We start from the raw sequence: 21,696 nt of genomic DNA, 5'->3' as shown, positions 1-21,696 counted from the left end.
CCCACCTGGGCTTGCGTAAAGGACCGATTAGACAAGCAGCGCTGGAAGCGGCGAGCTTCCCCTCTCGACGACTGTAAGACCGCGCAAGTGAAACTCCCAAGTCGGCGATTACCTCCTGCTCATATCGTTGTCGGGTGCGGAGAGAGACTAAAGCTCACACGAACATCGGTTCGGAAGGATAGTTCCTTTAGCGTCCGTGGATGCGCCTGTGTAAGCTCGGGACGTCCAGCCAGCTGGGAAGTCACTCAGCCTCATATGCACGCTTTAGGAAATTGTGCTCTCCCAAAGCTGCATTATGGATAGTGAATGGTCTCTGTGCTGATGCACTTCGAATACTTTTCCTAAAGGATTGACTGACAGCAAACGCCTTCTGCAACGGCAATCGCCGCCGCCCAGGGAAAGACATTGGCGGGGCCAGCTGGGCATGAGCGAGCGAAAAGCCGAACACCTCAGAAAGATTGTGGTTACAAGCCGAGCCCAATATCAAAGACGGTCTCGTAGATAAGATTGTATGGTACCATAGAACAGCCAGGTCTCCCGCGGGAACCTACATCCCAGGTCAGGGTCCTGCATCGACAAAAACACCTATCAAACATCAATGGCACCGGCCATATTGCGCGCTTGTATCAGTGTTGTACCCAAAACTAGGTCCAACTTCGACCACGGCCGGGACATACCTAGCAGCCGGTACATTCGCGGAGGACAAGGGCCTTATGAATACTGTGCACAGTATGTCCTCACGGCTGCAAGACCCGATGGTGAAAATGCGAACGTCCCTAGAACCTGGTATTACAGGGACGAGGCGGGATTACACCCGCTGGCAATACGGCGGACCCAACGGGCGACATGGGTAAACGAGCATGCGTGACTTGCTGGTACACACTATATGTACGTGTGAGTGGGGAGACTGCATAATTGACATGACCGGAACGAATCCGGTAGTATCGGGCCTTTTTCACACCTGCTCTTGACGCAATAACCTGCTGGGCACACCCGTTTGACCCACGCAATGATCCTGGGATACGGATAAACCATGGCCATCGTCCCGTGTGTGATAACATCACGCGTCGCCATTGCTGCAGCTCAGTGCGGTTCCGCTTGCTGTCCCTTCGGCGCTGCTTTGAAGTAAGGCCGCACGGATTGAACCGACATGCCCATGACGCTTCGAGCCTCAGCCTATCACCCCGAGGACGAAAAGAGTAATCCGGTGTACCCTGGACGAGAAGAAAAAAAGTTGCATGAATGGACAGTAGCAAGTGGGGGTGGATGATGTATTATCATGCAAGACCGCAACAACCTGGATCGTTGACAGGCGGCCATTTTTACACAATAGCAAGCAATGAGCTGACATTGATATCTTCAGTGTGGAGTGACGACATCCAATAGCAAATATGAAAGGTATATCGGAGCAGGATGTCGATGGAGTTGTACGGTTCTTTATAGCGTGGCGTCAATGGAGGCCGTGGAGGGACTGAACAGCATCACTGCTGACACAAACATGAATTGACGGGGCGTACAATAGCTAAGGAGATGCTGGGCTACAGGTGGGGTAGCAGGTGATGGTGCTGGTCGAGACGTTGAGGCAACGTATTCAGAACGTGGGGTGAGATAACGCGCTATCACGTGCTCTAGCGCCAAAGCACGGCCAACGCGTTTGCCAAGTAAGAGAGCTAATGGATGGTGAGCTCGAAACAATCGATATTTGGTGTCGCGTCAACACCACCTTTTGACTCAACTCTATCTTTGGTTGTAACCGGATACTAACTCGAGGCGACTGCAAAATGTGAGTCTTTTGAGGGTTTGGGTCGTAGTTGTAGCGGTGTTGGTAGCTAATTTTTTCAGGGAGGCTTTCCCCGAGATTTACCTCAACTTGTCGAGGAAGCCAGGCGCAACTCGGTTCTCGGATTCTGGCTTTGGCTGGAAGCCTGCAAATGGCGAGACATACACATGCGACCAGTCACAGATTATCTCGGCTCAATGGAGTCGCGCGGCACGGGGCTACGAGGTCAAGATCCTCTCGCGCAACGACGGAATCATACAGCTAGACGGATTCAAGCCAGACGACTTCGATCGCGTCTCCAAGCTGTTCAAAACTTGGTATGGCATCAACTTGGACAATCGCGAGCACGCTCTGCGCGGGTGGAACTGGGGCAAGGCCGACTTCGGCAAAGCTGAACTCACCTTCAACGTCGCCAACCGTCCCGCCTTTGAAGTGCCGTACACTGAAGTCTCCAACACAAACCTGGCTGGCAAGAACGAGGTTGCAGTAGACTTCTCCCTTCCGGCTGATGGCGATGCTGGTGCGAATGGGCACCTAGGAGGAGCCAAATTCAGAGGCAAGAAATCTGCGGGGGCCCGGGACCAACTCGTAGAAATGCGCTTCTACATTCCGGGCGTCACCACCAAGAAGGAGAAGAATGAGGACGGAGAAGATGTTTCAGGAGCTGAGGACGGAGACGGTGAAGAGCAAAATGCCGCGAACTTATTCTACGAAACTCTCATGGACAAGGCCGAGATTGGAGAAGTTGCTGGTGATACGTTTGCTACGTTCTTGGATATTCTTCATCTGACACCAAGGTGAGTCGGACCAGACTAGCGTCATTTGCACCAACTAACAGCGCCGCAGAGGTCGTTTCGATATCGATATGTACGAAAGCTCTTTCCGGCTGCGAGGCAAGACATACGACTACAAGATACAATTCGACTCGGTCAAGAAGTTCATGGTGCTCCCCAAGCCCGACGATATGCACACTCTGATCACCATCGGCCTCGATCCCCCTCTAAGACAGGGTCAGACACGATACCCGTTCCTCGTCATGCAATTCAAGCGCGATGAGGAAGTGAATCTTGATCTGAACATGAAGGAAGATCTACTCGAATCCAAGTACAAGGACAAGCTTCAATCACATTACGAGGCACCTATAGCCGTCGTAGTGGCAGACATTTTTCGCGGCTTGAGCGGAAAGCGTGTCACTCGTCCTTCTCGTGACTTCATCAGCCACCACGAGCAGTCGGGTGTCAAATGCTCGATCAAGGCCAACGAAGGACATCTTTTCTGTCTCGACAAGGCTTTCATGTTCATTCCCAAGCCGGCTACCTACATCAGCATGGACAACATTGCTTCTGTTACCATGTCGCGTGTTGGTGGCGCCATGGCAGCTAGTCGTACGTTTGACATCACTTTCACCATGAAAGGAGGCATGGCAGAGCATCAGTTCTCCAACATTAATCGGTAAGTGATTCGTAAAGTCTCTTTGTAATCAGCTGACTGACGCGTTTCTGTAGCGAGGAGCAACAACCACTCGAGAACTTCTTTCGTGCCAAAGGGATCAAGACTAAGAACGAGATGGCAGATGATGTAAGACAGCATTCAATGGATGCCATGATCGAGCTAACGACAGTATAGTCGGGCGCAATACTGGCAGCCGCCCTCCAAGATGAGGACCTCGCCTCGAGCGACGATGGAGCGCCAGCGAATCGCGGTAGCGCAGACGAAGACGATGAGAGCGTTGACGAGGACTTCCAGGCCGACTCCGAGTCAGAAGTCGGCGAGGAATTCGATTCGGATCACCAAAGCAGTGGCTCAGACAGCGACGCTGAGATGGGAGAGGGTGGCGCGGATAGTGATGCTGCTGAGGCCGCAGTGCCAGAACGCCCCAAGAAGAAGCCAAAACTGTCATAATGATGGCCCGCTAACCATCTATGGACACTGCAAAGGCTACAGAACGGGTTAAAAGCGGTGAGGATCCCGCGGTTTCTCCGATGCTTCCAACGTTCCATGGAAAATCGATCTAGTCGAACGTGCTTCGCGTCTTCCCGCTGATAAGGGCGTCTGACGCGCTGCTCACTTGCTCTTCAACAGCCATGGACTTGACTCCGACCGACTCGATAGGTTTCTTAGCACGCGGTAGCAATGCTACGACGGAAGGATCAATCCGGATCTGAGCAGGGTGTAGGGGGACATTACTACGAGACGGGCCTAGTACAAGTAAACGGGCCGATCTACACCATTACGCGAGTGCAGCGGCGTCAGGAGAAAAGTTTAAATTTCGCGACCTTGCCTAGTGCCCTTATTTCCGAGCTAGAAGTGATATGCATCTGCGTCTCGGCCATGACTCGGCATCAAACACATGGGTGCATGGATGCGGCGCTTGACGCGACATGGCTCGCCCATGGACCCACCAACAGGCCATTACTGCACACTGAAGTCTAGTGGATGGTTCTACCCCAGCTCAAGATCGAGCAACGCGATTGCGATTCAGGGTGATGCAGACTAGGGCAAGGAAAAAGCCTTGCGCGAATTCTTACAGGCCTTGGTCTTAGATTGTGACGGTGGATCCGCAGTGGTTTGAACCATGCTACACCCCGCATCCAACCAGCACTATTATACGCTTTCATCACTCACCGTCATGCTGATATAGATATAGCACAGCGCGCTCCGACTCAGGTGGGTGCTCATCGAAACCCACAACGCTTCGTCACGAGTTCTTCCACGACTGAACACATCCCAGATAGACCCACCTACAGTAAATCAATCCAAATCAACATGCGTTCACGAACCGGATGGTACGCGGTGCTTTCCCTTCACGACGACAACCTTCTAACGTCGCTCCAGTCTCACCTGCCGGCAGCGAAAGTTAAAGTGTGACGAGAAGAAGCCAGTGTGCTCACAATGTACCAAGGCTTCAAGAGAATGCATCCCCAGCTCAGGCATTGTATTCCGCCACCAACATAATGCCTCCATGAATGGCGACGACTCCGGCGACGAGAACTCGCTGAAGGGCTTCTATGCATATAAGAACACATTCGATGAAGACACTATATGGATGGACATCCCAAGAAATGGTATGTTAAGTCTTGAAGTAGTACAGCCTTTAAGCTCACAAGATCTAGTGACTTTCATCAACACCACAAATCCATACTTGGATCCGTGTACGCCTGATTTCGACACATTGTCTGCCGGTTCTATGGAATCACCAGCACCATTTGAGCCTTGGCCACTTGCAACATGGCGCACAGCCAATAACTTTCATTCACATCCTAGCACACCTTGCCAGTATGGGGCCGGAATACGCTCCGACGAGTGTGCCAATGTGTTACACACCAGAATTAGAGGCGTTACCACCTCTCACACAGTCAACTCCAACATCCGCTGCAGCGACGCCAATCTCGCCGCCCGCTTCCCTCTGCAATCGACGCATTCATCCCATCATCGACTACACAACTTCATCAACACCGCCACCAATCGATCCCCGCCTTAGTTCCCCCTACGATCCTTCCGCAGACTACATGCCTCGATCAAGTTCAATAGCCAGCTCACGTCGCTCACCTCCTCGTTCAGACAGAGAGTCCCTGATCGATAAAGATCACGAGATTGCCTTTCTGTTAAGGTATTTTTCTGAAGGTCCAGGGTACTGGATGGATCTCAACGACCTTGGTACTTACTTTGCATCGTATGTACCCGTCAAGGCACGTGAGAACCCGTTGCTCAAGTATGCCGCAGTGGCCTGTGCAGCCAAGGCTCTTGCACGTCTCCAAGGCAGCAGACGAAGTAGCATGCGTCCGAGTCGTCCTGATATGTACCCCGAAGCGTCAGTGGTCGATTGGAAGCACAAGGCGGCTGTCTTCTATGACAATGCTGTGTCCCTATTACTTCAGGCAGTCAAAAATGATACCAACTCTACACCGGAGTCTACGGACTGCGAGCTAAGACACCATAACGGAAACATAGCGCAAGCATTCGATGCACAAGCGCCCAAACGTCGTCGGACATCTAGTAGCGCCTCTTTCGTGTCCAATCCCGATGATCTGCTGGCAGCCTCGGCCATCCTGTGTGTCTACGAATTCTTGGACACCTCAATCTCTGAGTGGGCTGGACATCTGAATGGAGCAAAGTCACTTCTAGTCCTCACACAAGAGCGTATGAAGCCTCTGCAGATGCCCTCACCTGGTTCTCCAGTGTCATCAGCTACCTACAACTTCGTCTCCAAAGCTCGCAGAGCTACGTTCTGGAACATTGCCAGACAGGACGTGCTCTCAGCTCGTAAGTGTCATCACCGCATCGTGAATCTGCAAGAACTGACAATAAACAGTCATCAACAAAACCCACACAAGGCTTGATACAGAGGATCGTGCGTTATGGAGAGAAGCTGGCCTTCTTATCGACGAGCAAGGCTTTATCGTTCCGAGCAACAAACCTTTGAACGTTTACCAAGGTGAAGCACAGAGTACGATGAGCGAAGATCTTATCTGCAACGCCCTCATCTGGCTCATGGCCAAGCTGGTCAACTACATGGCTGCTGGCGACTCTCTTACCACTAACGACATGGGATCATGGACCGGAGTCACTCAGCGCACGTTACTCGACTACTGGCACAGTCTGCAAAACCAATTTCAGGTATGGCACGACGGACTGCCAATAATTTTCCAGCCTTCCGCTCGAGTGGAACCCTCGCGTACCCCGGGACGCCTCCTCAAAAACGACAACGAATCCATGTTCACCGAGATTTGGTACAGCATCCCCATGTGCGCAGCCACCATGCAGACATACCACATGAGCCAGATTCTGCTTTTCATGAACAAGCCCCACGAGTCGACTCAAGGCGGCAGCACGGTGTGTGCACGTCTTAACTCGTACCAATCGGTCCTGGCAGCTTGCCAAAAGCATAGCCGCGAAATCGTTGGCATTTCTTTGGTCTGTTCTGACGAAGCGGTACGCATCCAATCAGTCCAGCCTTTGTTCACCGCCGGACAATGCCTCAGTGATGCTCGGGAACGCCAAGTAGTCCTCAACCTACTTCAGGATGTTGAATCGAATATCGGTTGGTCAACCGACTACAGGGTTAAGCAGCTCGTTGAGCAGTGGCAGTGGGAAGAGCAGGAAGCCATCGTACCCTGAATCCACATTGGGGCTCAAATAATGGACACTAAAAGAAGCGAAGACGCCTCAAATTCGCAACTGGCGCAGTAATTGAGTCAGCGGCAGCGCCCTGGTAGCATCCGCATGCCCCACATGCCGATTTATCCGTGGAGATCCTAACACAACTATACATGTCTTGTAAAAGCCTCCATCGGCAAATACGTGGAAGACTACGACTAGCAAACCAAAGAACCCATGACATGGTATACCTGCACAAGGGCCTTTTGCTAGGAGCCCTGAATATTGGGGAGAAACATGACCTTGTCCAGATTTGAGGAACGTCAACTTAAGATGGTTCGAGGGGCTAGAATTTTGAACGAAGAACACTGTCGCCGAATATACGACCGGCATGCAGCATAGTATAATAGAACAAGCAACAAATTCAACATTTACAACTGAAGCTCAGTGCCAATTTGCATCGCTACTTGTAGGGACATCGTCAGAGACTCGCAAATCCTCTGTGTTTTCTGTCTCTGCCCTCCACCTACCTTCTGTCCTTAGAAGCCGTCAACATAGTAAGGCACTAGAGCATGATTAGAGTTTCCTTCGAGAATATTGATCTTTCCTTCGAGAATATTGATCTGACAACATGCTTCGCACAACCCTGCGCCACCTTCCAGCACGGGCGTTGAGGATCTGCATGTAGTGTATCGTATCATGTGGCTTGACGCCTTCACCGCAGAGACCGTGCGCAAGAGTAGATTGGGATGCCTTGCATAGGTATTATGTAGTCAACCTTGCCCTGCATATTCATTACTGACACTGAATGGCTGCCCTCTGACGAGCGCGTTTTAAGAGATGTCGGTGAACGTGCATGACGAGACTTCTGTGCAAGTGGTCGTTTGACGAACCGAGATAAGATACGTGGAGGCGTAGAGGTGAGTCTTTGAAAATCACAAAATCTTGACCCCAACCGTGCTTGCGGGACAAGTTCCGACCAATCAAGCGCAGCCAGCGAATCGCAGCAGCTGTTTCTGACGAGATATGCACATCATCAATTTCATGTTGTCAATACTCGAAGCACGCAGTCGGAACCGTGTCCCCGTGCCACCTTCTTGCCTGACGTTCAGGCAACCAATATGGTATCCCGTCTTCGCTCACTTCGTAGTCTACCCCTGCTTGACGCCAACTTAAGGTTTGGGGTGTGGTGCCTCGTAACGAAAACCACCCCATACCCTACCCATGCCCGCCAGGAGTCGGCTGCAGCGACGATCTGACGTCTCAAATCATCGCATCCCACCACAACGTCTTTTGGCGGTGAAGCCTGCCTGTCGTCATCTCTACTAGGGTGAGCGAAATTGACTTCGCTTCCTGGCTCGGCGATGCGGAGTCTTTGATGCTAGCGGACGATACAGGGACATCAAACACACACGATGCTTCCTCTATGTGCCTCGAAGAAGTACAGGCGAAGAACGGTCACCTAGCAGCTGAGAGTACGACTTGTGGTTAGTTGGCGGCGGCACCAACCCTATTTTCTTTGCCCCACGACGCCACACAAACAGTTGAGACGAGAAACGGCAACCTTCTCGATGTTTCTTTTTGCACAAGATTCAAAGGGAACCAGCCACTCCATGTAAGATACCGTGCCTCAATTCGGCAAGGGGGAACGGGCGAGCACGGGCGGGATGTCAACTGACTTGCGTCGCGACGGCGCCTAGACTTGTGCTAGAAGTGCTCAGGCGGCATCTTGTGGCTGGTTCACTGCGGCCCGGTGTGGACCCTAAATCACGTAGCAAGATGTACGGGGCGTTTCAACGATTCTAGTCTCTTGTGCCTTTTGTTCGCGGAGTACACACCGCCTGTGATTGTTGGCCGCCGTCTAATTGGCAATGCCTCGGTTTTGCGCTCGAATTTAGAAGTCTTGCATGTAACTCGCATCGATGATTGAGGAAATCCCATCGGATCCGCACGCGCGCATAGACCATCCGGTGAAGCTATTTTTTGTGTGCTACATCTGCATGCAACCTTCGAAGCCTCAACTCGTGGCTGGGTCAAGATTCCTAAACGACCTGCTTGAAGGGGTAGTGTCGGAAGAGCCAATCTCCAAAGCTTCTTGGCCGATGAACCACCGAACATCAGCTGTTAGTGACGAAGTTCAAGACCACGTTGGCCACCTAATTGAAAGAGTCGAGACAACATCCTCGACACGCCCATTGGCCAAGGCGAGATCGACAAAACGAGTGTGCTGCACATGCTGTGAATACGGAGTTGCCGCTGGTCCGGATTCTGGCACGATTGTTGCCTTCTCGCTACATGGGGTTGCTTGTTTGCTTTGCGTAGCTATTCACGTATCCCGAACATCAAGGTAATCCCTGGACCGTTGTGCCCCAGCCACACACCCTGAATAACTTTACCTCTTAGCGTAGTGTGGCTCGCCACTGTGGCTGCTGTCTGGGTGATTCGGAACCATGCTCATACTGAATTTGACATTCTGAATAGCTCACGTCTCCACAAGGGCATCAGTCGAGCAACTGTTGAGAGCCATTGAATAAACCAACGCATTTGCTTCGCGGCCATCAATAGCTCGATCCGCTGATGACGATTGCAGCACAAAGTGGCCGCCGAGATCGCCCGACTAACCTGCTCATGCTGGTCGTTGTTGTATCGATTCGAGTGTGAAGATGATCTGCTTGTGAAACCATCGAGGCACTAATGTTTAGCTCTAGTGGCGCGTCCCAGCTTGTGTTCAAGCATTCCCTTCCCGCTTCAATCCATCCGGCTGGGAACAATCCAGGAACGATCGATCCGGCACACGTGAGATGACGCAAATTGGGCGACCGGAAGTAGCCTTCCGCATTTGTGCATACAGCCACGTTCACATGATTATACGAGAGCTTTAGGACAAATTCACATCATCTTCGTTACATTGTCTAACCAAATTAGTCTTCAACACTGCTGCTCTTTCGTATGACATGCTGTTACTGTGCACGTTGCTCATTACTTCCAAGGTTATGTTAAATTGTTCAACCCGTGTTTCCGGCAACGCCATATCGGTGCAACTGAACAAAACTGAGGCTGACACGCGAGCGCTGTGCCTTGAAGGACATCCCACGAGCCATTATTTGCTGGCATAGTTTCCAAATTACATCTGCTTTTCTATGCTTCCCGAATTCTGGGCCCAACGGCCCAGGCTGAGCTGTATTCAAATGAGCGATGTGTAGTTAACAAGCGCCAGAAGCCTGACAAGCATACCATTAGTCCAATTTGTGTAACTTTATCTTATTGAAGTCGAGGTCGGGCGGTCCAGACACGGAAGTACACACACGTTATCCTCGTTAAAGTACTGTTCTGCAGATCAGGCAGTCCCAAGGTCGTGCTGACCGGGTCTGTTCAAGCAGGCTTCGATGTGGGGCGGACGTTGGGGAGATCAGATCAAGCGCATGAAACGTGACAGAACAAGTAGCGCCGCGGGCGTCTAGAGTCCAATTTACACACACGCTGAATCATGGTCGTAGATGGCGCACGATGCCGCACATCCATGATCAGAGGGACAGGCCCTTGGAGGTCACAAAATGGATGGACACGTATCGTGAGAAAACAGGGTTGGTCTCAGATGACATGGCGAGATATTCCCTACGTCGGATACTGACAGCCTAGTATGTGCATGAATGGAAATATGTTCCGATTCAGTACAATGCCCTGCCAGCATCCTGCCATCTTGCAGCTCAGTCATAATGCCCAGGTTACTCAAGCGATTCATATTCGTGTCGGCTGCAACTGCTCGTAGCTGTTGAACCTAGCGAGTATCCATCCGTGCTTCTCACTATCCGACGGGCTTGTCTATCCACTGCAATCGATCTTGCTGCATTAGGAAACAGTCTTAATTCAACCACTGTGTACACCCTTAGAAATGTGCGGTATGATTAGCCACTGTCAGGCAAAAAGTCTCTAATTGACCCACCAAAGAGCTAGTCAAGGGGTCCAAAGAATTTTGGCAGTGCGGCAGCTGGATCTAATCCGAATTGCGATAGCTAATCTCTTAGGCAATTGCCGAGCTTGATGTTTGTCAACAGTGGATCCAGCTTGATTGCTATCCACTCTTCAGGCTAGCGTACCAAGGTTGGTCGAGACCGACAACGGATACCACAGGCATTGCATGTTATCCCTTGAGGCCTGCATGTATACAAGATAGAATAGATTGTTGGTTCTGCGTTGCAAACACGACGGTTAGAACGGCACAATACAGGAGCTATCGTTCCTTTAGTGCAACCACCGATCGGCATATCCCGCTAGATCACATGTCGAGGTACTCCAATGAAACAGACGGTTTGCAAAGGAGATCTACTTCCTTAACTGGATTTCCTTGCCAGCACGCGAAGCAATGACTAGCATTTCTCCGGCAGCGTTAGTCCCCGCATTTCGGGTGCCAGTCGGAATTCCTGCAGCAAGATGTTGTGCATGACCTTCAGCGCAACCGACTGGGTGGGCTTCAGTCGAATGGACCGAATGGCTTGAAGTTATCGCGCCATTGTGGCGCTCTGTACTGTCGTTGTAAGGACCGACTCGCATTCTCGCTGCAGGTCGATCATGCGAACCCGACATGTCTCCAGCGTTGCTGCCAGTCGAAAAATCTCCGACGTGTACCTTCTTAGGTATCCCAGATTGGGTATCCATAGGTTCCTTGAATGCGTGTGTCTCTTGGTGCGCTGTACTTCGCCGCCATCTAAGGGTGTTATGAGGTCGTGCTCATGTTGGCTCTCTCCTATGTTTTGTCGTGCCTTAGCAGACACATTATCTGTCTCGTTGTTGCCGTCTCCTCCTTCTCTAGAAGGCATCTCTTCAAGAACATGTTCATGCAAAGGAGTCCCTTTCTCCGAGTATCGATTCTCAGGTCTGGCAGTGTCATGGGATTCGCCATTGGTCCGCTGAGAAGACTCAGTCGAGCTTCTGACGCGCGCAGCGGTATCGAAACTCGTGGTAGAAACAATTTCTGTCGGCTCAAAGAGTTCTTCGGTCAACACTGGCTTGCTGCCACTTGGCGTTCCAGTCCACCTTTCCATTGCGACATTTTGCCGCGGTTGTGTTCTTCGCGCCAGTCTTCGCGCCCGAGCGTCCATTGGAGCAGCGTCGAGCTGAGTTGTATCCTCTCCAGTCGTAGACGAGACAGCTGCAGCCGCAGCATTTGCATCTGGCTCGTTTCTGGTACTGAAAGATCTTTTCCCGCCCTTCTTGCTCTCAGATCCCTCCTCATTGTTCCACACATCAACCCATTCTTTGCCAACTTTCTTCATGCCTGTGAACCTCAAGAAGGTCTTTGCGCTACCACTTGTATCTAGATGCTCGCCGTCCTCAGGTGGCGCATATCTGCCCGGAATATAGGTTTCGTCGCTACGAGCATAGTTCTGACTTGGCCGATAATCTTCGCGGAATTCAACCTCGCCTGCGAACCTAAAGCGCTTCCGCACATGCCTAGCGTCTTTATTGAGATCATGTCGGGATGATTTGATTGTTGGTTGAGCTGAAGTTTCGGATGATTGCGACAACGACCGCGGTCGCTTCTCACCCTGTGGTTCATTGACCTCCTTCGTTTGCAAATGTCCCGGGCTCGACTCGACGCCCGACAGCCAATTGTTGAAGTCGATATGTGTTCTCCTGACTTCCAGTAGAGCATCTTGTTTGGGGCGATAGTTGTCACGTCGGTCTCTAAAAGACCTGTACTCTGTATTTGCAGCCTCCATTGCATCGAATAAGGGGCGAAATTGTTGACAAGTCTCGCAGCCCTCACTCACGGTGTCATCTAGGGTAGGAATAAGCCCTGAGTCCGTGACCGTGGCCAGGTCTTTGGAACAAGCCTTGCATTTGATGGATTTGGGGTCGACTGCCATTGGATTGGATGTCGCAGGGCGAGGCACAGTAGCGGTAGAAGGTAGGCGTTAGAATCTTTAAAAGAGCCTCATAAAGGTTTTTTCAGACTGTGGCCGTTCGCTATAGCACTTGAATATCGCAGAGGGCCTGCGAGAGAAGTGAATGCGTGCCTTGCGATTTTGCCGCGAGCAGGTTCTTGGGCACAACTATCGATCTTTGCGGTTCTTGTGTCGGCTGTTCCAACACCTTATCTTTGTTCTGCTGCGTTCAAAGTAGAAAGAATCAATTCGATACCGTTGGCGTGGTGTGGGCATTCATACTCAGGTGCAGAAGTCTGTGGAATCGCCACGACAACCAAGCACAGTAAACACAGTCTCTGTTGCCTGCGTGATCTGAGAATAGCGCACTTGCAGATTTGAGCCGTATTCGATAAAATGACACAGAGTAAGCATTCAATAGATTAAAACTCCTGAATTTGAATTCAAGCCGGTGCGTGAGCGATGTTGACATGTGAGGTGGTAAAGTCTGGGTCGAAGTTGTCCTTGTCCAAACAGTACCTCGGGGCGCTAACAATGGCCCCTGCACACCACACACAAGTCTTACAGGTTTTCAGCCCGCGAATATGGCACATTTCTCCTCATTGAAAAAAACACTTTAAATTGCTTTAGCTCACGAATGAGTCAATCGGATAACGGCCGACGTCACTCTCATGTTAGCACCACCGGCCCCGACAACGGCAGTTCGCACTGCAAGCTCTCCACCTTGTCCATTATGTCTCTCTTGAAGCAACCCGCATATGGAAAAAAATAGTGTTCATGACGAGAGATGCGTTAAACGGTATACAGTGTACATGGTTAAATTTCAATCATTGCCATAATATGTATTCGCACAATGTTAGTCCACTTACATTGTTGCACTGAACCAGCTATATCTTTCATTTCTGCGCGCCTCTCAAATCTCCATTACCAGATATGATGCTGCCTAACTTCGCATTCACCATATACCCAGACTTCAATGCTACCACATTTGACCAAACAGCCATGGAGTTCACTCCCGAATCTAACACGGAAGACTACGATTCTATTGGGCTGATCTTCAGCATCCTCTCCTTTTACTTGATCGTATTAGGTGTCTGTATCTCCATAATATACTGCCATCACCGTCCCGGCCATGACGTGGAGGCTGGGATGTCTGATCCCGAAACAGATGGTTGGTATGTACATGTCGCTCACAACGAATCGCTGCCACAGTACGAAGATGAGATCTTTGATGCACCGCCAACCTATGATGAAGCAATTTACTACACTGTAAGTGTCATGGTCGTTGATATTCAAGACTCTATCGTCTTTGATGCTCGGTCGGCGGCAACTGCTTGAGGAGTTTTGCATTACTACTTCTGTATGTTCTATCACGAGGAGCTGGCTATCTCTCAAAGCTAGACTATGAAAGATTGAACCTATCTTGTAAGCCTATCTCTGTGCCAAATCTCAATCTCGCTTTCGACATGCTGCATAGCTTGACTTATAATTCCCTTGCCCCCACTCATGGCGATGAGCGATGGGCGATAGTAAATGTCTAACGTTACCACACGATCATTAACTGAAGGCATCCATGGACGGTTTTTGAACCCTCTGCTAACGCAGCGGTAATATATTAGAATACATCGTGCTAGTATACAAATCGAATATTGACAGTGGTACCATTCGACAGAGATCTCATGTCCTCAAATCTACACTACTGCGAACCATGGTTCTGCACCACACCAACAATCCCACCTCAACCAGAGTTTGAAAAACCCCCTTACCTTACCAACAGTATACAAAAGCCATCCAAATTCCATATCCTTCAGTCCAAAAAGACGAACTGTCCAAACAAACCTCGCTGCTTTCACCCTCCCTCCACCGCAGATTTCAAATCTCAAAATCCATCAACAAGCCCAGAAGCAAAACAATAGACATGTTCAAACGCACATCCCAGACCCCATCTTCTCCTTCTCCCACGCCCTCATCAACATCTACATCCTCGGGTGCCTCGTCACAAACCACCTCATGGCTCTCCAAACTGCGCCCCAAGAAGATCCAATTACTACCAGTGAACGCCCAAACATCACCCTCGCGGACGCCCTCACCACCCCAACGGGGCTGGTTCGAGCGCGCAAACACCTCGACGACATCGACGGCGTCGACGAGCAGTGAAGAGGAAGTGGCGAAGCAGGAGCAGGAGGAAGAGCTCACGCCGATGGAGGAGTATTCGCTAGTGCCGCGATGGACGCGAGACGCGGCGAAGAAGAGGGTGCGGGAGATGCGAGCGTGGCTGTGCGAGGGTGAAGGAAAGAGGCCTGTTTTTTTGCGTAAATGAAGAGATGTTGTGTGAGTATAGAGACTGCGTTTGAACACGGGATCTATATTAAGAGAAAAAAGCGTATCTGTTTGGCTGAAGCTTACTTATTTCGGCTGCTAGTATTACTGATCGTACTAGTCAAACTCCACCCCATCCCACCAATCATAAATGTCATTAATCATATCGTCTTGCTCATTACGCGCCGTTTCATGCATTAGAATTCTCATGCTGACGCCGGAAATTCTTCTCTCGGCACCAATGGCGAAAATGGAGTGTTAAAGAAGGTGTTCTCCTTCGCCATGATAGCCTCCAAATCTTCGACTTGCCCTTTAAGCAGCTCAAATTTATAGAAGTACGAATGCACTCGATGTGCCTCGTAGTATTCCAAACACATCTGCCTCCACGTATGCTTCTTTCTCAGCTCGCTCAGTCGCTTGTCATCCAAGGTCACTGGTGTCGTTATTCCTTTGTTGTCCGTCTCCACGAATCGCAGCTTTTCAATACTGCCAAATGCGCTCTTCATAATAGCAATCATCATTGGCAAATCCGTCCTGTCAATTTGCTTGATGTCGACGGTAAGCGTGAAGAGATGTAGGTCCTTGACCAGATCTTGAATCTGGCAGCGCCAGAAGTACTGCAACGACCGCGGGTTAGTAGCCACGGGCGGCTCGAAGAGCAAAAAGATAGCATCCGGCGCGAGCCAACGTATGCAGTGTAGCAGGGCGAGCTTGCCAAAGTGAAATGTGAGTCGTCTGATCTCGTGTCGCTTTTCTGGCCCACTCTGCCAAAGGAAGTTGGTGAACCTAGTCAAAGTTAGTCATCGATCAAAGGGGAGGACCAAGCTACCATACCCTGTAAGGCCAAAGTGAAAGTCGGTGCTGTGGTATATGTGTGTTTGGAGATGGTCCGTGATGTTCTTGGAGACCCGGAACAGCGTAGACAGTGAAATTGCGGCGCGATCTTTCCCCCCCGGTTGAAGTGTTCCATAGTCATCTGATCGCAGATCATACGAACCAGATAATCCGGCAGCTGTCATGAGTATGAGCTCCTTAAGTTCAGCAGGAAGCTTCTGAAAAGCGTGGAATAGCGGGCGGATTGTCACGCTATCATCGTCCGTTGCCGCAGGTCCAAGAGCACGGGATCGGTGTGTCAGGTGTTCATCATGCTCCAGTCGCCCAACAGGATTATTCAGTTGTACGTCTAGCCGTGAAATATACAATTTGCTGAAGTAGTCACGAGCCGACATCCAACCTGCGCCACAACGGATAACCAGCTTGTAGTGCCTCCTCGCTTTACTAGCTGAGTTTGGTCTTGACTCGGCTCTCCCTTCTCTTACGCGCAAATTAGGCTGTTGATAATTTGGTCCAGTTCCAATAAGCTCCATTGAGTCTCGTCGAGAAGCATCGTCATCGCGTTCTTCAGGCGTTGCGTATTCCTGCGGCGGGAAGAGTTTGACGACGATAATTTGCCTAGCATCTGTAAAAGTGCTGTCGGTCAAGATACATTTAATAGGTTTTCCTAGCTCAAGATGTCCTGATCGCCGGACACTCTGAGATTCGAGACTGATCTTTCCGTGGAAGTGCAAGCATGATTCGTGATTGAGCGCCCACTCTGCGAGATGATGTAGGATAACGCGCTTCTGCTGCTCATGGATCCAGAAGGTATTTGCAGGGTTCCGTGGGGACTTTGGTGACGAGGGAGCAGAGGCGGAGGATTTGGATTTGTTTGGTGCAGGCGTAGTTGGAAGCTCAAGGTCGGTAGGCGTTTTCCCCGCACCAGGGGACATTCTTGTGCGGTTCATGGTGAGGCGTTCGAGCAGGGCCGCGATAGGTGAAGTTGCGCATCCGAACATGAATGCGAATCACGTCAACTTAGGTCAGGAGTGCATGAAACATGCGGTGTACTAAGGTTGCGAAGAAGCAAAGCTGTGCGCGCCTAGTCCATGAATGGTCCCTTCAACCACTCTTCGCAGTGCCGAGATTTGGAACAAATAATCGGAAAGTTTGCGTAGTAGTGAGAAAAATTGCCTAGTTTACGATCCGGCTGAAAGGCGCGGAAAAGTATAACGGCGCTTGCTTTGTGACGTCTTTATCAATGACGATAGCGTGCAATGTGTTTGCTGCGACGGGATGGGTAGCGACGCATGCGTAGAAGGGATGCAATGTATAAATCAGATAGAAAGATAGCGTGATAATGCGTCTGATGATCCTGTATGCGGGTTGGTGTTGTAACTATACGTGGCGCATGATGACGATGTCGTGCAGAGGACGGGGTTGGGCGATCCTGATCCTGCCTGGGACGGCCGCTAGCAGACCCACGCGACTTGATTGGTTTATGGGGAAAGACACACCTGTCTCAGGGCAAGTCATCGGAGCAAGAACTCGTCAGTCAATAACATGTAGCTTCATTGCATCTTGTGGCTCATTGTGCCGGGTATCCAAACTATCGGAAAAAACGCCTAGTCATCCATCTCCAGCGGCGTACGAAAAGATCATGCGCGACCTTCCAGCCACCCCGCGGCTCTTTCTAGTGCGCCATTAAAGAACTTGACGTTGCCGAGCAAACCACCACCGGATGAGCCCACATTGTCTCCTACCATCCCGAGCAACATGCTGAGCGGGACTTCAGGACCTTCGTTTTCTCGGCCCTCCTTCCGCGCCTTCTTACGCCCGTTCTGTATCGCGGCTTCAATGCTGAACATGTCTTCACTGAGCTTGTTCCTTGCATCGGCCTTTGCCTTCTCTGCATCGTATCTTGCTTGCACATCATCATGCTCGAGAGCGATCTGCTGCCTGTTGTTCTGGAACGCGAGTATGTCTTTGCGCAACTCGGCGTTGTCGCGCCTGAATAGCTTCATCTTCTTGAAGTTGGTGCTCAGAACGTCGTTTGCGTCTTGCAAATCCAGCAACTTTTCATTCAGGCTTTCCTTGAAGGACAGAGACATGTTGAGCTCGCCGCGCAGCTCTTTGCGGCGTGCGGAATCTGTGGAAGTCTGCAGCTTTTCGGCCATGCGATTGAGACGGTGATCGATATTTTCTTCAAGGATGGTACGCGTAGTGTCAGCAACCGTGATGCCGCGCACAGAAGACCCTTTGATACGCATGACAGATATTGCGTGCTTCGGGCCAAGGAACCTGTGACGCTTCCGTGGTGGCTTCTCCGTCGATGGCTTAACATGTTGTGCTCCTTTGGGCGATTGACGTTTGGTAATGCGTGGTATGGGTTCGGGCTCCTCTGATCCAGGCTCCTCGTATGCGTCCGACTCCTCCCCTTCGGAGACATCCAAGACTTCTCTTCTGCGTTTGGCGGATTGTTTTGCCGACTCGACAACGCGCTCCTTGTCGGGTGAAAGCTCGTCAAGCTCCTCATCCTGATCCTGATCCTCTTGTGCACCAGCGATTGTGTCCTTCTTACTCAATCTTCTTGATACCGGGGTCGCCACCGCCGTTGCTTTCGCAGCCTTCGCAGGGCGACCGCGCTTTGTAGTCTTCGCAGGAACTGGTGCGCTAAGGGATTCGTCTTCATCGGCCAGGATGGCCTTTCGGGGGCGGCCACGACGTTTAGGAAGCTCCGTCGCTGTTTGATCGATAGAATCATTGAGGTCGGCTTCGTTCGCTCTCACCGCTTCCTGTCCAGCCGGCGTGGTTTGGCCCGGCGTGGGCTGTGCTGGTGAAGAGAGCTCGTCAACCTCCATCTGACCTTCATCTTGGGCGCTGGTTTCGGGTTGCTCTTCAGTGGCTACAATGCGCGGAGTGCTGCCGTTGGCCTGAGCTGGGGAGAGTTCGTCTTCGCTTTCGTCTTCTGCTTGTGGTGCGCTTGGCGTATTGAGCGCTGCACTAGAGCGTGATGCGACTGACAGACGTGGGCGGCCATTTGGTACCACACTGGGCGTCTCGGGCGCAGGATCAGTGGACTTGGACTTGGACCTGCGTGTAATGGACTGTCTTGAAGTTGCGACTATGCTGCCAATTTTGTCTCCGATTGGTGTTCGTTTTAGTGTGTGGCCAGAGAATATGCGCTTTTGTGCAAGTGCCGACATGGGCGTCCCGTTTGATTCAGCTGGTGCGTCCACGGTGGACTTGCGAACGGTGCTCCCACCGTCCCCAAGCATCGAGAGTTCGTCTATTGCATCATCGACTTCCTCGTGGATGGGTGAGACGGTGCCGATCACGCGCCTGCTCTTCTCGATAGAGCGCACGACTTCTTCTCGATCTGGACTGAGCTCATCCTCTTCGCCATTATCGTCACTGAGCTCCACCACCGTCGAACCCCGCTTTCTCTTGCCCACTTGCGGGGTCACTGTTTGTCCTTTTGGCGTGTGTGCGCGCTTTGAGCTGCTACGCGGGGCTGACGCGCTTCGATGTCGCTGAGCCGAGCCATTCGCGCCGCGTGGTGTGTTGCGGACTGGTGTTCGACGGGACGATAGTTGAGGTGGGAGCGAGGCCTGTTTCGCTGATTTTGCGCCGAGAGCGCCGAAGTTGAAGCCAAAAGACGCCTGCACGGAAGACGGGCTGGCTCTGTCAGTTCATGAAGCTTTTGATACGACCACTGGAGCTTACCCTGCGCCGCGAACGCGTTGCTGCCGGTGCTCGCGCCGATCTAGACATGTGTCAGTTGAGCTACTCTTTGATACTTGTCATCTCATCTCTCACCGACTGGCGCCATAGCGATGGGTGGCGTAGCAATTGGCGGTATCAATGTTCCGTCGTCGCGTGTTGTTGAAGTGGTGCCTCTGTTGTGACGCGCTAAGTCTCCGAGCACGTGAGGCGGGAGGAGCTTGGAGCCGCGGAACATCCCCGCCAGGTTGGCTCACCTTTCACAACTAAAATCTACAATCGCACCTGCACGCATTGCAACAACCATGGGCTGGCTATGGGGGAGCGGCAATGGCTCTTCCGATAATCTCGACTCTTCACTGCAGGACTTCTTGAAGAAAGAAGCTCCAACGGGCCCAAAACCTTCTCTTCCCTCTGCGCCCACACCAAAACCCGCCGAACCCGCACAGCAAACCGAAACCGAGAAGCCATCCGTGCCGCCACAATCGCAATTCCAAGACGGCCGCTATGCGCATTTGTGGAAGAACTATACGCCGCAAAATGTCCTTGACGATCGCGGCAAGAATGAGCAGGATAAACTGCGCGATTTGGTAGAGGCATATAATGACCGAAAGGCCGGCATTGGGCGAATAGCCATGGAGAACTGCGCCGTCGAGTACATGGAGCAGTATGACTGCTGGATGAACCCAAAGACATGGATATCACTGCGCACACTTTGCCACGCCGAGTCGAAGAGATTCAACCGATGCTACGACACTCAGTCCAAGTTCCTGAAGGCTCTGGGATACTTGACCATGGAGGAGCGGTCACAAGAGGAAGACGAGAAAATACAAATGCATGCCGACAGACTATACCAGCGGTTGCGAGCACAAGAGGCAGAGATTGAGAAGGCAGAAAAGGAAGGGCGCGAAAGACCAAAGTTTGAGAGCCTCATGGCGGACGCGAAACTTGCCCGAACCATCGCATCAAACACCAAAACTACGGCGGAAACTGAGATCGACCCATGGGCTAAGGTCAAGCCGGAAAAGAGGATAGAATATGAGAAGAAGCTAGCAGAACTACCGCCAGAACAGCAGGAGATCGAACGATTAGCCGCAGCGGGCGAGCTCAAAGCACAATCTGGCTTAGCGAAGGAAGTCGACCACACTTTTATTGAAGAGCGAATAGCTCGCCTGAAGAGGCGAGAGTCGGGGCAAGCAACGTTTGGCGATCAGATCAAGTATTGGTGGGGATGGGGTTGAGCATGTAGCTATCCTTCAAGTAACATGTAATTATATGTACAACAGCTTCACGAATTCACGTCAAAATGCCCATTTATCAGGCTGCATTCATCTCTTTTCTTCAATTATCTGCTTTTTTCTTCATCTGGCAGACTGGTATCATGGCAGGGCGTTTAGGAGAGATCACTGGGCCTGTCTTATACGCTGGAAATCTTCCTGCAGAGAAAGACATTCAGGTCGATAGTATTACAGTACCTGTTCTGCACACGTTAGATCGGAGCACGCAGCCATAACGACGTTCTGCGTAGCTGACTGCGAAGCCGACCGCAATGGCGTGTACATACTTGGGGTAAGCTATGGCGCCCTCACACGATAACAACTCATGATGATTGGCGGACGGAACACTTATTTCTTACCCTGGAGATCGAGGTTCGGGGCCACGAAGACATCAGGGATCATAAGCCGATCAATTGTCGCTGGTCGACTAAATATATACTCCAAGTCTAGACCGGCTAAGGGAGTACCGACGACATCGCTAGTCATACTGAGAAAGCACAAAGATACTACAAAACAGTTTAGAAGAGGCGAATAATCAATATGCTAAACTAGCCTGGGAAAGAAAAGGTTGCAATCTAGAACCAACGCTGAAATAAGTCTAGAGGTCGGTCTAGCATGTAAAGGCCTCGACGACTAACAGGTGGGGGAAAGCCACGGATGCGATTCACATCAACACCAATCGGCTACCACCGGATGATGTAGACACTCATGTCTAGTTCACTGCTTTCAGCTTGACCATCAATGGCCTCTTCTCCCACAACGTATACACCTCCTGATCTGTCCAGCCCTCACTTTCAGG

At 51.2% G+C, this 21,696-nt stretch overlaps 10 protein-coding genes across 10 annotated transcripts; 6 read left to right on the top strand and 4 right to left on the bottom strand.

Moving 5' to 3' along the window:
• Positions 1–598: 598 nt before the first annotated feature.
• On the top strand, positions 599–854 carry SNOG_00912 (hypothetical protein; the record flags this gene model as incomplete). The annotated part of the gene is made up of 2 exons (XM_001791527.1): positions 599–729; positions 803–854. 2 exons carry the CDS (start codon positions 599–601, stop codon positions 852–854), a joined length of 183 nt encoding a protein of 60 aa, XP_001791579.1.
• An 819-nt stretch (positions 855–1,673) lies between these two features.
• On the top strand, positions 1,674–3,682 carry SNOG_00911 (hypothetical protein; the record flags this gene model as incomplete). The annotated part of the gene is made up of 5 exons (XM_001791526.1): positions 1,674–1,705; positions 1,843–2,577; positions 2,627–3,232; positions 3,286–3,358; positions 3,407–3,682. The coding sequence occupies 5 exons, from the start codon at positions 1,674–1,676 to the stop codon at positions 3,680–3,682; spliced, it is 1,722 nt and encodes a 573-aa protein (XP_001791578.1).
• Positions 3,683–3,791: 109 nt separating this feature from the next.
• SNOG_00910 (hypothetical protein) lies at positions 3,792–4,113 on the bottom strand (the record flags this gene model as incomplete). Its single annotated transcript, XM_001791525.1, has 2 exons — positions 3,792–3,941; positions 4,057–4,113. The coding sequence occupies 2 exons, from the start codon at positions 4,111–4,113 to the stop codon at positions 3,792–3,794; spliced, it is 207 nt and encodes a 68-aa protein (XP_001791577.1).
• A 629-nt stretch (positions 4,114–4,742) lies between these two features.
• Positions 4,743–6,898, top strand: SNOG_00909 (hypothetical protein; the record flags this gene model as incomplete). Its single annotated transcript, XM_001791524.1, has 4 exons — positions 4,743–4,845; positions 5,411–6,043; positions 6,126–6,397; positions 6,431–6,898. 4 exons carry the CDS (start codon positions 4,743–4,745, stop codon positions 6,896–6,898), a joined length of 1,476 nt encoding a protein of 491 aa, XP_001791576.1.
• A 4,450-nt stretch (positions 6,899–11,348) lies between these two features.
• SNOG_00908 (hypothetical protein) lies at positions 11,349–12,744 on the bottom strand (the record flags this gene model as incomplete). The annotated part of the gene is made up of 2 exons (XM_001791523.1): positions 11,349–11,397; positions 11,504–12,744. 2 exons carry the CDS (start codon positions 12,742–12,744, stop codon positions 11,349–11,351), a joined length of 1,290 nt encoding a protein of 429 aa, XP_001791575.1.
• Positions 12,745–13,894: 1,150 nt separating this feature from the next.
• Positions 13,895–14,100, top strand: SNOG_00907 (hypothetical protein; the record flags this gene model as incomplete). The annotated part of the gene is made up of 2 exons (XM_001791522.1): positions 13,895–13,937; positions 13,982–14,100. 2 exons carry the CDS (start codon positions 13,895–13,897, stop codon positions 14,098–14,100), a joined length of 162 nt encoding a protein of 53 aa, XP_001791574.1.
• Positions 14,101–14,634: 534 nt separating this feature from the next.
• SNOG_00905 (hypothetical protein) lies at positions 14,635–16,100 on the bottom strand (the record flags this gene model as incomplete). The annotated part of the gene is made up of 3 exons (XM_001791520.1): positions 14,635–15,037; positions 15,298–15,867; positions 15,916–16,100. The coding sequence occupies 3 exons, from the start codon at positions 16,098–16,100 to the stop codon at positions 14,635–14,637; spliced, it is 1,158 nt and encodes a 385-aa protein (XP_001791572.1).
• Positions 14,681–15,232, top strand: SNOG_00906 (hypothetical protein; the record flags this gene model as incomplete). The annotated part of the gene is made up of 2 exons (XM_001791521.1): positions 14,681–15,016; positions 15,203–15,232. 2 exons carry the CDS (start codon positions 14,681–14,683, stop codon positions 15,230–15,232), a joined length of 366 nt encoding a protein of 121 aa, XP_001791573.1.
• A 1,455-nt stretch (positions 16,101–17,555) lies between the features above and the next one.
• SNOG_00904 (hypothetical protein) lies at positions 17,556–19,858 on the bottom strand (the record flags this gene model as incomplete). Its single annotated transcript, XM_001791519.1, has 3 exons — positions 17,556–19,581; positions 19,624–19,663; positions 19,717–19,858. The coding sequence occupies 3 exons, from the start codon at positions 19,856–19,858 to the stop codon at positions 17,556–17,558; spliced, it is 2,208 nt and encodes a 735-aa protein (XP_001791571.1).
• A 67-nt stretch (positions 19,859–19,925) lies between these two features.
• SNOG_00903 (hypothetical protein) lies at positions 19,926–20,861 on the top strand (the record flags this gene model as incomplete). Its single annotated transcript, XM_001791518.1, has 1 exon — positions 19,926–20,861. One exon carries the CDS (start codon positions 19,926–19,928, stop codon positions 20,859–20,861), a length of 936 nt encoding a protein of 311 aa, XP_001791570.1.
• Between the last annotated feature and the right edge of the window lie 835 nt (positions 20,862–21,696).

This window comes from Parastagonospora nodorum, assembly GCF_000146915.1.
Source record: "Parastagonospora nodorum SN15 chromosome Unknown scaffold_1, whole genome shotgun sequence".
Taxonomy (NCBI): Eukaryota; Fungi; Ascomycota; class Dothideomycetes; order Pleosporales; family Phaeosphaeriaceae; genus Parastagonospora; species Parastagonospora nodorum.
Note: the sequence above shows the minus strand (reverse complement) of the source record. Positions and strands in the feature narration are given on the sequence as shown.